Source organism: Bos mutus, chromosome 17 (assembly GCF_027580195.1).
Source record: "Bos mutus isolate GX-2022 chromosome 17, NWIPB_WYAK_1.1, whole genome shotgun sequence".
Taxonomy (NCBI): Eukaryota; Metazoa; Chordata; class Mammalia; order Artiodactyla; family Bovidae; genus Bos; species Bos mutus.
The window spans coordinates 16,995,001-17,008,910 of NC_091633.1; the positions used below are offsets into that span (position 1 = coordinate 16,995,001).

Sequence of the window (13,910 nt, forward strand, 5' to 3'; positions counted from 1 at the left end):
CAACCAATGCTGAGGCTGAAAAACCCTGACCTCACACAACATAAAGAGCCTATTTTTCCAAGAGCCTGAACCTGAAAGAAGTTACATCAAATAGGCCTCAAATCTATAGAAGAGGGAGGTGAAACCCTGGAATGCAAAGAGTTAACACAAACTTGAGCCTTTTCCAAATATAATAATACCCACCTGCCCTTTATAAGGACTAAACTCTCAGAGCCAGGGGGTATTTTGAAGAGCAGGCCCCCCTTCATTTCTGCATTTTAACTAGAATCAGTATATTCTGTAGAAAGAATAAAAGCCCAAGTTCCTAAGGATTTGTACAGGTCACCAAGTAATTCAGTTGGGAAATGAGTCTTAAAATCTAAGTCGATTTTCTCTTAGACTTACCATTTTTTGCATAGTTGACTTGAAAATTTACATTTTAGCATGTGCCAACTTGATGAGGTTTTTAAAATCTAATTTTCTTTTACTTTGTCATCTTTTTCCTAAAGTATTCTCATTCTTGACCATCAATAGCTACCCTCTTGCCTTCCTATTAGCACATAGGATACAGCTTAATAATAATTAACATGTGGAATACAGCTTAATTTTTACCAAAGGTCCAGGACTTAGAATTGACATTTTGAGCACTTGGTTCTTAATGCTTGGTTCAAATGCTCTAGTGATTAATTTTCATTGCACTGCATATGAAGTAGAGGATTTGAGATAAATAAGGTTAAATTTCATCAAAATATTTAAAATGAAAAAGAGAATGTAACAGAAGACAATTAATAAGCAAGGAAAATGAAGGGAAAAACAAAGTATTTCCCCCTTTTTTTTAACCAAACTACAAGAATGTTCCTTAAAATGTTTTGTAGAGTATTAACAGGTATTTTACGTAAAAGGGTCTCAGGTCAAGTAAGTCTAGAAAATAGCTCTGTGACCCATCCCCACCCACCCCGCAGAGAAATCATTTCACAGCTGGCAGATGAAGGCTTCAGAGTGTCACTCAACTTTATCCCATATTTTCCAAACTTATGAGGACCTCATAACACTTTGTAGTATAAGTTCTATTAAGTTAACTTATTCTATTTTGTTACCATCTTATTTGAGTTCATTTTAGCAGCTGATCCAAAATCCACCAGCTTGATGTGTCCCGTTCGGTCAATGAGGATGTTCTCGGGCTTGATGTCTCTGTATGGAAATCAAGGCCATAAATTAGTGTTGTCTTCTCCATGCCAATCATCAAGCAACTGCAGACCCAGGATCGTGATTCGGCCAAGAATCTTAGTGTCTATGGTTTTGCCATACAGACCTCCCTACTGATGGACATATGTAATAAGCATTTTAAAAAACAAATTAAAGTAAAAGAAAGAGAAAGAATAGAGGGAGGAAGGGAGGGAGGGGGAGGGAAGCAGAAAAGGAAAGGGAACAAATACCTGTTATTAGATGGATTAGTTCTCCTCAAGACACACATTTCATATTACGAAAACTAAGGCCACAAGACGCTAAGGGGTTTGCTCATGGTCATATGGCTAGTCAATGGGAAAAAAAACCAAACTCTATTCAGGATTTTGTGGTTCCTGGACTAACGAGCATTCCATTCCCACAACATTCTCAGATGCTCATAAAATTTACATTTTAGTGAAGATGTAAAGAAACACTTTCCAATTGAGGATTTGGGAGAACACATTTGTCGATTACTAACAAGCGAGGTAAGAAGACTACATTGTCTTCTGTTTCTGTGTGGTAGGCCACTTCCTTGTGCAAATTAAATTTGGTTTTCCTACCATAGCTTCCAAAGAACTTAAGAGCTCCTCTTATTAGGCACATTAACAGATCTGACTAGCAAATGTAAGAACACTCAATTTTAGATCTATTTCATTGTTGAATGGGGAAGCAGAAACATCTGCCATTTTGCACAATTTGCCTTAAGCCAATTATTGGTGAAGACTGGCTAAAAACTGGATGAAGAATTATTTTGATGCTGAAATCACTCACTCCATTTTAGGAAGTCTTAGGTGATACAGGTAAATTCTCAGTAGACTACCAGAGTCTCACTTACCGATGTACATAGCCCATCTGATGAACGCTGTGGACAGCCAAAATCAGTTCAGCTAGGTAAAACTGAATCATATTTTCATCTAATTGGTCCTCATATCTATTCAAAAGTGACAGCAAATCCCCTCCAGGCTGATATTCCATGACCTGTACAGAATGCCAAAGTTATTCATTCTTCATACACCCCCCCCAAAAAAAGGAAATGTTCTCAATTAGATCCTCGAATACTGCCTGACATGTTATAATTACAATGTCTTCACAAAGCTATGAAGATGTGTGAGACACACTGTAAGTCTCATGTAGGATGAGGTCCCTGCCCTAAGGAAATTACAGCCGTTACCCAAGAGAATCAATACAATAAAGACACCTCCTAAACACCATGCACAGTGTTTGCAAGGCAAGTTTGAAAAGCTGAATTAAATCCACCCACTCACCCACCCACCCAGGTCAACACCCCAGACAGTCCCTAGGATTGATTAGATGCACAGCATAGATGGAGACTCCTGGAGGGCAACAAACCCTCTTTCTGCAAACCTTTCTGCATTCCTCTCAGCACCAGACAGAATATAGAAGGTAGACAATAAACATGATACAATCTTTTCCTTAAACAGTTTGGAAGGTAATCTGACCACTTCTGTTAAAAATTTAACTCTCAAACAAGGGCTCTGTGACAAGCTAGAAGGGTGGGATGGGGAGGGAGGCTGGGGAGGGAGGGGACATGGGCATACATATGGCTGAATCTTGTTGTATGACAGAAAACCACAAAATTCTGTAAAGCAATTATCCAATTTAAAATTTTTTTAACTTTTAAATGTAAATATATACCCTTTGAACCAGTAATTCTATTTCTGACCGTTTACTTCATAGGAATTTGCAACAGTTTGTCAATAAAGAGATTCATTGCAGAATTGTTTGTAATATGGGAAAAAGAAACCCTGGAAATCAAATAGACATCACTAAGAGACTGCTAAAATATGATACATCTAAACAATAGGTTAAGATGCAGATATTAAAAATGAATGGATGGGACTTCCTTAGAGGTCCAGTGGTTAAGAATTCGCCTTCCAGTGCAGGAGGCGCAAGTTTGATCCCTGGTTGGGAAGCTTAGATCCCACAGGACTTGGAGCCAAAAAACCAAAACAATATTGTAGCAAATTCAATAAAGACTTTAAAAATGGTACACATACCCCAAAAAAAGAAATCTTTAAAAAAAAAATGGATTTGATCTAGTCATTCTGCCATGGAAAGCTACCCATGATAAGTGATGCCCTAAACAGGATACACTAAAACTTTCTGTGATTGAAAAAGTATTTGTTACATTTGTTATTATATATATAGGGGGAAAAAACTGGAAGAATATAAAGTACAGCCTTAGAGAAAATGTTTCATTAGCAAAAAATGTCTTCCACCTGAAGAAACCGAAATTCTTCCACCTCCTGATAACAGATTGACATTCCAGAGGCTTTAAGGCTCGTCCCCAGCAGGTTTCAAGTCTCAGCCCAGTGACTCTCTGCCTTTCAGTTTTGTCCTCTGTAAAATAGGGATAAGACTGTGCCTAGCGCCCACAAGATCCTCCACTACCATTCAAGTCCTTTCCTTGCCCTGAATTCATGGCACTATCCTTTCCACTCCGGCTAGGAGAAGCTGGGATCCATTTTGACCATCTTTGCAATCATGCCAACACTTCCTAAGCTCTCCTTCTGTCCTTTGCTCTGATTTCCCATTTTATCTATATATCTATATATATGTGTGGGTGTGTGTGTGTCTTTCAAGTTGTCTCAAACCCTTTCTGGAAAGAGGCAAGTTCTTAAAAGCTTTTAAAAAACACTAAATTTCTCAAAGGCTTCCCAGGTGGCACTGGTGGTAAAGAACCTGCCTGCCAATTCAGGAGATCTAAGAGATGTGCGTTCGATCCCTGCATCAGGAAGATCTCTTAAAGAACGGCATGGCAACCTACTCCAGTATTCTTGCCTGGAGAATCCCATGGACAGAGGAGCCTGGAAGGTTATAGTCCATATGGTCGCAAAGAATCGGACATGACTGAAGCAACTTAGCACACACGCACACAAATCTCTCAAACCACTGCATTATAGAAGCCAACTACAGGATGTGAATTATCTCCATCCTCCTCCAAATTTCTGTTTGCTTTCAGTCCAGAATTAGAAGAAGGCTCTAGCCAAGTCAGACATGGAGCAGCTGCATATGTCCCCAGAGGCCTCAGGCTGGTCAGTACAGTCTCTGCCCAACACCAGGTCAACAGACACCAGGGACCTCAGGAGGAACCAGGAACTTGCATGTCCTCCCCAAGGGCCCCTCGTCACCTGGCATCTTACACGTAGCAGATACTCAACCAGATACTGGACAATTTGAAAATGAAGTTTCCATTATGAACTAACAAGGACAGCAACACTGAGAATGAGCATCAGCTAAAATGCAGACTTTATTTCCCCCAAATTCTAGGCAGATGTAAGCTGCTTGTCCCAATCCTCGAAGAGCCCGCGGAAGGCACCTGGCTGCCTACTGCTCACCCACACATCCCAACCTGCTTCTCCACACGCTCTGGGCATGTGGGTGAATGTTAATTTTTTTACGTCTGTTTTAAAAATATATACTGCCATTAAAAAGGTCTTAAATATCCACATGCAAAAAAATATTGCAGATAATAACAGAAGTACTCATGCTTTTAGAACCAAAACGTCTTAAAATAGGAACAATGCGTATTTATGACGACATGGTGCACTTACAAATTTTCTGATCCGGCTCTATTAAAGACGTGAAGAAAACAGAATGGATTGCAAGTTTAAGACTGAGAAAGTCAAACACAGAGCAGCTGCTGGCCACTAAGATTCTATCTGTGGAACTTCCCTGGTTGTCCAGTGGCTAAGACTCCACACTCCATTGAAAGGGGCCCAGGTATGTATGATCCCTGGTCAGGGAACTAGATCCCACATGCACTAATTAAGAGCTCAAGTGCTGCAACTAAAGATCCTGCATGCTGCAACTAAGATCTGACACAGCCAAATAAATATTTAAACAAAAGAAAATTCTATCTGTAATGACAATGAAAAGTAGTTCAGACAATCAGAACCATCTCTTAGAAAGGCAAAAACATATGTAAGCTTTGCTTCTATTCAGAAAATCCAAATTCCTGAGCTGAAAATCCCTTCCCAAATTAGATTAGTCTTTTCTACTGGTCAAACAACTTTCCATTTCTTGAAAACGGCTCATTAAGAAAATAAGCAACAAAAATGACAACAGCTACTAGGCAGGAGGCTCTACAGCATGAGGTCAAGAAAGTCACACTAAATAACAAAACTCCTTATCAAAGAACCTAATCAAATTTGACCTTCCAACAAGATTCTGGACTGCCAGAAAATTACTGAACATCCCAACTGCACACCATCAGAACTTAGTTTAGGCACTTACTGACTAAATTTGGCTACCCACGATGTGACCCCCATCCCCAAACTATCCTACTGAGGTATAGTCACTCATCCTGGGATGAATGGAGCCCAGGGGAAGACAACTTGTGTGTGGTGATACCAAACTTCATCAGTTTTGCTCTTGAGTCTAAAGAAATAATAAAGAACCAGGACTTGGACACTTTCAGAAAACACTTTTAGACTTTCAAGTCAGTTCAGTCACTCAGTCGTGTCTGACTCTTTGTGATCCCATGGACTGCAGCACGCCAGGCTTCTCTGTCCATCACCAACTCCCAGAGCTTGGTCAAACTCATGTCCGTCAAGTCAGTGATGCCATCCAACCATTTCATCCTCTGTTGTCCCCTTCCTGTCCTGCCTTCAATCTTTCCCAGCATCAAGGTCTTTTCCAATCAGTCAGTTCTTCACATCAGGTGGGCAAAGTATCGGAGCTTCACCATCAGTCCTTCCAATATTCATTCAGGACTGATTTCCTTTAGGATGGACTGGTTGGATCTCCTTGCAGTCCAAGGGACTCTCAAGAGTCTTCTCCAACACCACAGTTCAAAAGTATCAATTCTTCGGCGCTCAGCTTTCTTTATGGTCCAACTCTGACATCCATACATGACTACTGGAAAAACCAGAGCTTTGACTAGATGGACCTTTGTCAGTAAAGTAGTGTCTCACTTTTTAATATGCTGTCTAGGTTTGTCATAGCTTTTCTTGCAAGGAGCAAGCGTCTCTTAATTTCATGGCTGCAATCACCATCTGGCAGATTCTTTACCAGCTGAGGCACCAGGGAAGCCCAAGAACAGTGGAGTGAGTAGCCTATCCCTTCTCCAGCAGACCTTCCCAGCCCAAGAATCAAACAGGAGTCTCCTGCATTGCAGGCAGATTCTTCACCAGCTGAGCTACCAGGGAAGCCAAACACCAATACAGTATATTAACGCATATATATGGAATTTAGAAAGATGGTAACAATGATCCTATATGAGACAGCAAAAGAGACACAGATGTAAAGAACAGACTTTTGGACTCTGTGGGAGAAGGCAAGGGTTGGATGATTTGAGAGAATAGCATCGAAACATGTATATTACCATATGTGAAATAGATGGCCAGTACAGGTTCGATGCATGAGACAGGGCGCTCAGGGCCAGTGCACTGGGATGACCCTGAGGGATGGGATGGGGAGGGAGGTGGGAGAGGGGGTTTAGGATGGGGGACACATGTATACCCATGGCCAATTCATGTGAATGTATGGCAAAAACCACTACAATACTGTAATTAGTCTTCAATTAAAATTAATTAATTTACAAAAAAAAAAAATGATACCAAATCAAGAGTTTCCAGAAAGGGGAACCCTTCTACACTGTCGGTGGGAACATAAGTTAGTGCAGCTACTGTGGAAAACAGTATGGAGGTTCCTCAGAAAACTAAAAATAGAGTTGCCATATGATCCCGCAATCCCACTCCTTGGCATATATCCAGACAAAACTCTAATTCAAAAAGATACATGCACCCCTATGCCCACAGCAGCACTATTCACAACAATCAAGACGTGGAAACAACCTAAATTCCTGTTGACAGATAAATGGACAAAGAAGATATAGTGTGTGTGTGTGTGTGTGTATACACACACAATGGAGTACTGCTGCTGCTAAGTCAGTTTGGTCGTGTCCGACTCTGTGCGATCCCATAGACGGCAGCCCACCAGGCTCCCCCGTCCCTGGGATTCTCCAGGCAAGAACACTGGAGTGGGTTGCCATTTCCTTCTCCAATGCATGAAAGTGAAAGTGAAAGTGAAGTCGCTCAGTCGTGTCTGACCCTTAGCATGGACTGCAGCCTACCAGGCTCCTCCGTCCATGGGATTTTCCAGGCAAGAGGACTGGAGTGGGGTGCCACTGCCTTCTCCAACAATGGAGTACTACCCAGCTATAAAAAAGAATGAAATAATGCCATTTGCAGTAACATACTAGAGATTATCATACTAAGTGAAGAAGTCAGTCAGACAAAGATGAGGACCATATGATATCACTTATATGTTGAATCTAAACTATGACACAACTAAACCTGTCTATGAAACAAATACAGAATCATATTACATAAAGAACAGAATGGTGGTTGACGTGCGGTGGGGGAAGAGATGGAATGGGAGGTTGGGGTTAGCAGATGTAGGCTGTTATATATAGAATGGATAAATAACAAGATCCTATTATATAACACAGAGAACTATAGTCAATCCTATGATAAACCATAATGGAAAAGAATATTATAAAAATGTACTCTGTACATAAGTATAACTGAATCACTTTGCTGTACAGCAGAACTTAATACAACATTGTAAATCAACTACACTTCAGTTAAAAAAAAAAAAAGGAGCTCTGAAAGCATCATCAAGTCTCACACCAAGAGTTTTCAAGTCTTCATACCAAATGACATACTATAAACCAAAGACCAAGGTCAGCAGAACAGAACACAATGAACACGTTAGACCAAAGTCACCACCCAGCTTGTACCAAACAGATCATTCACAGCATCCGAACTTGTCCCCTAAAAGGACTCCATCCCTGACTTTTACTATTCAGAGATGCCCAGAGAGACATGGATCCTCCCTGGAAAAGTGACTTCTAACCCAAGAAAAAAACTGGCAAGTCCTCTAGGGCAGGGCTTCTCAAGCCTGTCTATACACCAGAATCACCTGGAGAAACACTTTTTTTTAAAAAAGGATAAAACACATTCATCCACATAAATATCTGAGTGCCTATTATGTGCCAGGCACTATTCTAGATATTATTAATAGAAAAATAGCAGTGATAAAAACTGACAAAAATCCCTGCCTTCATGGAGCTGGAATTCAGGTAGAATGAAAAAGAACTGGAAAAAAAAATTCAGTAATACTAACGGGTTTATTATAAAGTATGTCTCTTTCTCATCCCAACCATTGAGGAAGCTTGCCAAAAAAGGTGGATTCCATGGATCAACTTCTTCATGGATCAAGCTCCACAGGTGGGGGCCAAGCATCTGCATTTCAAGGAGCTTCTGGGGTGACTGCAATGCAGCACTGTATTAAGACCCGACGCTGACGAGGCTGCAGGGGCAACATGGGTCACTACTCCAACCGAGTGAGAAGATTCTACAGAAGAGACGCCCTGGTATGAAAGCTGGCTTGAATACAGCCCTCACTTCTGCTGCTTATAATTTTCCAGCGGTTACCTGGAGCCATTCCGCATATTAGGACAAGATCACTGAGAGCAAAGGGCTGAAACATGACCAGTCCACCCGCACTGAAGCAACCATCCTACATCCCTGCAAAAATAGGAGATCTCCCTGCAGGTCACCTCAACAGTGATCACTAAGGCATGGTAATAGAGGCCAGGGAGCCAGGAGGATGCAAAAAAGCCCTACAGTAAAACCACCCTGAACACTGTGACAGCCCTGTGGATGGCAGAGAAAGCACAGCAGCTGACAGACCAGCCTGGCTTGGAGCTATAATGGACTTGCTCTTTTAAAGCAAAGACGTCCCGGCCGACAGAGACAGACCTTTCTGATGGCAGCAGCTGCAGATGCTAATTAAAGGGCAGATCTTACATGTGTTTAGTTTGGAAGGAGCGGCAGCTTCTCTCTTGGTGTGTGCATCTCTACCCAAGTGCTGGGATGGCAATTCCCATCAGTTGCGTTGTATTTGAAACAAAGGAAAAATGTGTATGTGTGCATACACACACATACGCTTGCATGTATGTGTGTACATATGGGGGTAGATTTATAATAGTTCTTTGCATTCTATCCCAATTTGCATACTGGTGTCGTTAAAGGCATACTGTGCTGGCCGCCTCTTAGAATCATGTCCTTGAAATGCCTGCACTACAATCAGCATGACTGCAAGTGCCATGAAAATGTTAAGGTTGCTGCTGGCATCGTCACCCGCCCTGCGCAGTGTTCCTGATCTTTGGCTCAGGGGAGGACAGGGTGGATACTCTAAGGAGAGAAGCCCCTGGCACAAACCCTAACTTCTTCTTCTTGAAGGGCAAGGTGACCAAGAGAAAAAGAGAGAAGGCCCTTTACGTCAGAAAGTATGAATCCCAGCCTGAGTCATCCTTCTATTCAAAAAATCCTCACTGAGCATCCAATCATCCAGAGTCTTGGCAGGAAGCTGACCCCATACTCAAACTAGGTGATTTGAGGTCATGAACTGAGGAAAGGGCTATGTGTAGAGGTGTGGGAAAGGTTAAAGGAAATGAACACCAGATGCTGAACACCCCGGGGCGAGCAACAGCAGGGGAGTAGGCACCATTCGTTGGCCTGAGAGGGTAAGGAAAGGGGTCTCGGATGTGTACACTATGACTAAAGAATCACAAGGAAGAAGTGGTAACCAGAAACTAGCTATGGCTGTAGGTCATTGGTTCTCAAAGTGGGGTCTGGGACCCGATGAGAAATATGAACTCGGGCCCCACCCCGCAAGACCTACTGGATCAGCAATGCTGAAGACTGGGGCCAGGCAAATCAGGACAACGTAACTACAGTCTCCAGAATGGTGAAACTCTAAATGCACGTCTCTGAAATATGCCTCAAAAGACCAACACGCAGAACCACTACTTCAAAGGCACTGAGAACTCAAAGAACCCCCTGAGGCAATAACACACTCAGCAATCGAATTGGAGTCAATAAGACGTATTAATATCTCATTTCGCCAATGAGAAAATTGAAGCTGAAAAGGCCAATGACTCCGGAGAGACCAAGCAAGGAACAGAATAAAAGGAACCTATATTCTAAATAACAGCTTCCTTCTGATGGGCAGCTGGCTTGTGAAGCGGCAGCACTGGTGAGTTTTGAGACATGCCTAAAACTGGATCATCTTACCCAAGAGATCAAAACAGCACATGTCTCGCTGTCAAAATGATCCTAAGCTGCCGTATTTCACTCAAATAAAATAAACAAAGAAGCAGTATTCGTTAACCCTCTCCCACCCCCAATGATGGCAGAGGCTGGTGATCAGACAGTCCCTGGGGCCACTGCCCAGAAGAGCCCCCCTTCAAATGACTCCTACGTAGGAAGGGAAGTATCCACAAAATGGTATCCCCATGGGTTAAAAGCAAGACAAGAAATGTAAAGAACTAAACCCAAGCAGGACATCCGAACACGGTTGTGTTAGAAACAGTTTTGGATGTGACAGTATAAATGTAATAAGGAAGATCACGGGAGGTGGAGCTTGGGGGCCTCGTGTCTAACCCCATCTGTTAATCTACAAAAGGAGCTGTTTTAACCTCTGGGCCAGACTCTAACTGATCCCCCAAATCCATTCTTTCCTTCTCCCACAGCAGTAAGAGGCCACGCGGTGAGACAGTACAGACGTGTACAGTCATGACAAAGTTCTGGTCAACAAGACGTGAGAGGAAGTGATGTGTCCCACTTCTGCATCATCCTGTGTAGAAGGAGTCTGCTTGCTCTGCCTTTCTGCTCTTTTCTCCTCCCAGCCACGTGGAACATATAGACATGAGATGGTCCAACTTTAAGCGTGTCAAAGAAGACAACATCCTAAGGCGCAGGAAGACACAGAAAGGAATCATCATGTACAACAGGCTGCCCACCAGTCTGGACTGTATTTGAGGGTTTCTTTGGTATATGACCTTAGCCTATACCTTAACTAATAAATCCCTGTGTGCAACTAGGGGGAAGAAAACTTTGGGAATGAACAGAAGGAAGCTCATGTAAGGTCACAAAAGGGAAAATAGATTCGTGAGTCAGTAATAGGCTCAGAGCATTGGCAGCCTGAAAAGACCTACAGTATGAAAAATATCAGCACAAGTTAGCAAGCTTTACGATTCGCACAAAGAATTTAGATACAACACTACAAGCAATGAGTTGCAGAACAATGTTTTCTTTGTGGAGACCGGCAGCTCCTTCATGGAAGGACATTGGGGAAGGCATCTGTTAAACAGAATGGAACAGATTTCATCATGAACCAGATCAACAAAGTACAGCTTCTGTGGGCCACCTGCCAGGATACGCGACTTGCCTTGTTACATGGAACCAGACGTTAAGACGGACTTTGCTAGGATTTTCTATAGTAAAACCTGGTAAGCCACGCTCACTGGTGTGTAACTATGAATGGGAAATTTTTAACCATCAAAACTCAAAAAGATCCAAGTTCAATTTCCTTGCGCTGCAAATCAAATTTTAAAAAATTTCAGTGGACCTGTCTTCAACAGCATACTTCGGAGGAAAAAAACTCATACTATTAACTTAACAGGTTTCCCAAGTGACTTAGGAGTAAAGAATCCACCTGCCAGTATAGGAGACACAGGTGTGATCCCTGGGTCAGCAAGATTCCCCTGGAGAAAGAAATGGCAACCCACTCTAGTATTCTTGCCCAGGAAATCACATAGATGGAGGAGCCTGGCAGGCTACAGTCCATGGGGTTGAAAAAGAGTCAGACATGATTCAGGGACTGTGCTGTGCTTAGTTGCTCAGTTGTGTCCAACTCTCTGTGATCTCATGGATTGTAAGCTATCAGGCTCCTCCATCCATGTAATTTTCCAGGCAAGAATACTGGTAATCAGGTAGCCACTTTCTACTCCAGAGGATCTTCCTGCCCAGGGACTGAACCCAAGTCTCCTGCATCTCCTGCACTGGCAGGTGGATTCTTTACTCCTAGTGCCACCTGGGAAGCGACTAAACAACATTAACATAATACAACTTCCATAGTGCTGTAAGTACACGGTCTATAAATCAAATTTCTATGAAATTAATCATGCAGCCAACCAATAAATATTTCTTAAGCAACAACCTGTGGAAGCTCTACTAGAAGCCAGGGAGATATCACCACTCTGATGGAGGCTGAAGCCTGGTGGAGGCAACCGCCACCCACTCACCAAGAGCAAGTTCAGGCTGCTCTGAGCACACAGCAGAGGGGTGTCCCTCCCACAGGTCCAGGAAGGGGTTCTGGAGGAAGTAACATCTGACTGGAGCCCAGAAGGAGAAACAAGAGTTAACAAGGTAAACAGGGAAAGAGGCGAGAGCGTGGAGAAAGTATACATATTTTTTCAGATCCTTTTTCATCATAGGTTATTATAAGATATTGAATATAATTCCTTATGCTATACAGTAGGTCCTTGCTGACTATATATTTTATCCATAGTAGTGTGTATCTGTTAATCCCAAATTCTCAGTTTATCCCTCCTCTTCCCCCTTCTCTTTTGATAACCATCTTTGTTTTCTGTGTCTATGAATCTATTTCTGTTTTTTAAATATGTTCATTTGTACCATGATTTTAGATTCTACTTAGAAGCAGTAACATACAATATTTTTCTTTCTCTGACTTATGTCACTTAGTATGATAATCTCCAGGTCCATCCATATTGCTGCAAATGACATGATTTCATTCTTTTTCACGGCTGGATAGTATTCCAGTGTATACACACCACGTCTTTGTCCATTAACCTGTTGGTGTACATTTACGTTACTCCCAGGTCTTAGCTATTACAAATAGTGCTGCTATGGCACTGATTTTAAATGTATCTTCAGTTAAACTCCAAAAAAATGCATTATACATTAATATTTAACTGCCAGGGGAGTTTACTGTGATTTGTAGGTCTCCCCAAATTTCAAAAGTTTAATCATCTATAGGCACAGGGGAATTTCAGTGCTTTACAAAGCAAATACAGATCCCTCGGGTAGGACCTGGGATAGCACCCTGTAATCACACAGATTCATAATTTGCAGCAAAATGGATGAATAGTTGCACTAAAGGGAATAAATAGGAGTTCGGGTCAAGTTTTGCTACAGAGTTCAAGTCAGGTCTTCTGACAAATAAGCAATAAAATAACCTGAGGTTATTCAGAGCACTGGGTATTTCAGAATTGCAGATAAGAGATGGTGGATCTATCATATCTTAAGTCCTATGCTAAGCTTGGATTTCTCATATGAAAACTGTACCCTTAGCAAGCATTTTATTTCAAAGTATCAAAGTGCTGGAAAAGAAAATGTAGGCAAGGAAATAATTACCAGATTACCAAATACCCAGCGATAATTATACCTAACGGAGCTACTTAAGAATGGCATAAAAACGTTCTTGTAGCCAGGTATTGAGGTGCTGAGGCAACCAGAACTTCAGAAAACAGTCACTTTGAGATCAGTCCCATCTTGCAAGATGGTGGGCAGAAAAACTGAGAAGACCATCTTCAGCTAAGAATGTCAATGCTGGTGTCATGATCCAGAGGGAAGCCCCACAACCTGAAGACCCCCACCGACGGAAGGCTGTCCTAGCAGAGGAATGGTAGATATTCCCAATGCACAAGGTATTCCAGACAAGCTATATCCAAACAGAATCCACAGCAATTAAATCCATAATTAAGGAAAAAATGGGAAGGTTCTCACTACTGTAACAGAGCCAATTAGTAAGGATAAAAAGAGTGAAACCAAAGAGTTTAAAATTCTCAAAATGCCCAAATGTTACCC

The 13,910-nt window shown here is 42.0% G+C and overlaps 1 protein-coding gene across 6 annotated transcripts in view; it reads right to left on the reverse strand.

Annotated features, from left to right (window-relative positions):
* The window catches only part of CIT (citron rho-interacting serine/threonine kinase), a 174,675-nt gene that overhangs the window by 134,870 nt on the left and 25,895 nt on the right, over positions 1–13,910 (reverse strand). For all 6 annotated transcript variants that reach the window (XM_070386137.1, XM_070386136.1, XM_070386133.1 and 3 more), the window contains 2 exons: positions 2,042–2,184; positions 1,077–1,170 (listed from right to left, as the gene is read on the reverse strand). In XM_070386137.1, coding sequence (XP_070242238.1) covers positions 1,077–1,170; positions 2,042–2,184 — 237 coding nt within the window. The remainder of the gene's footprint in view (positions 1–1,076; positions 1,171–2,041; positions 2,185–13,910) is intronic.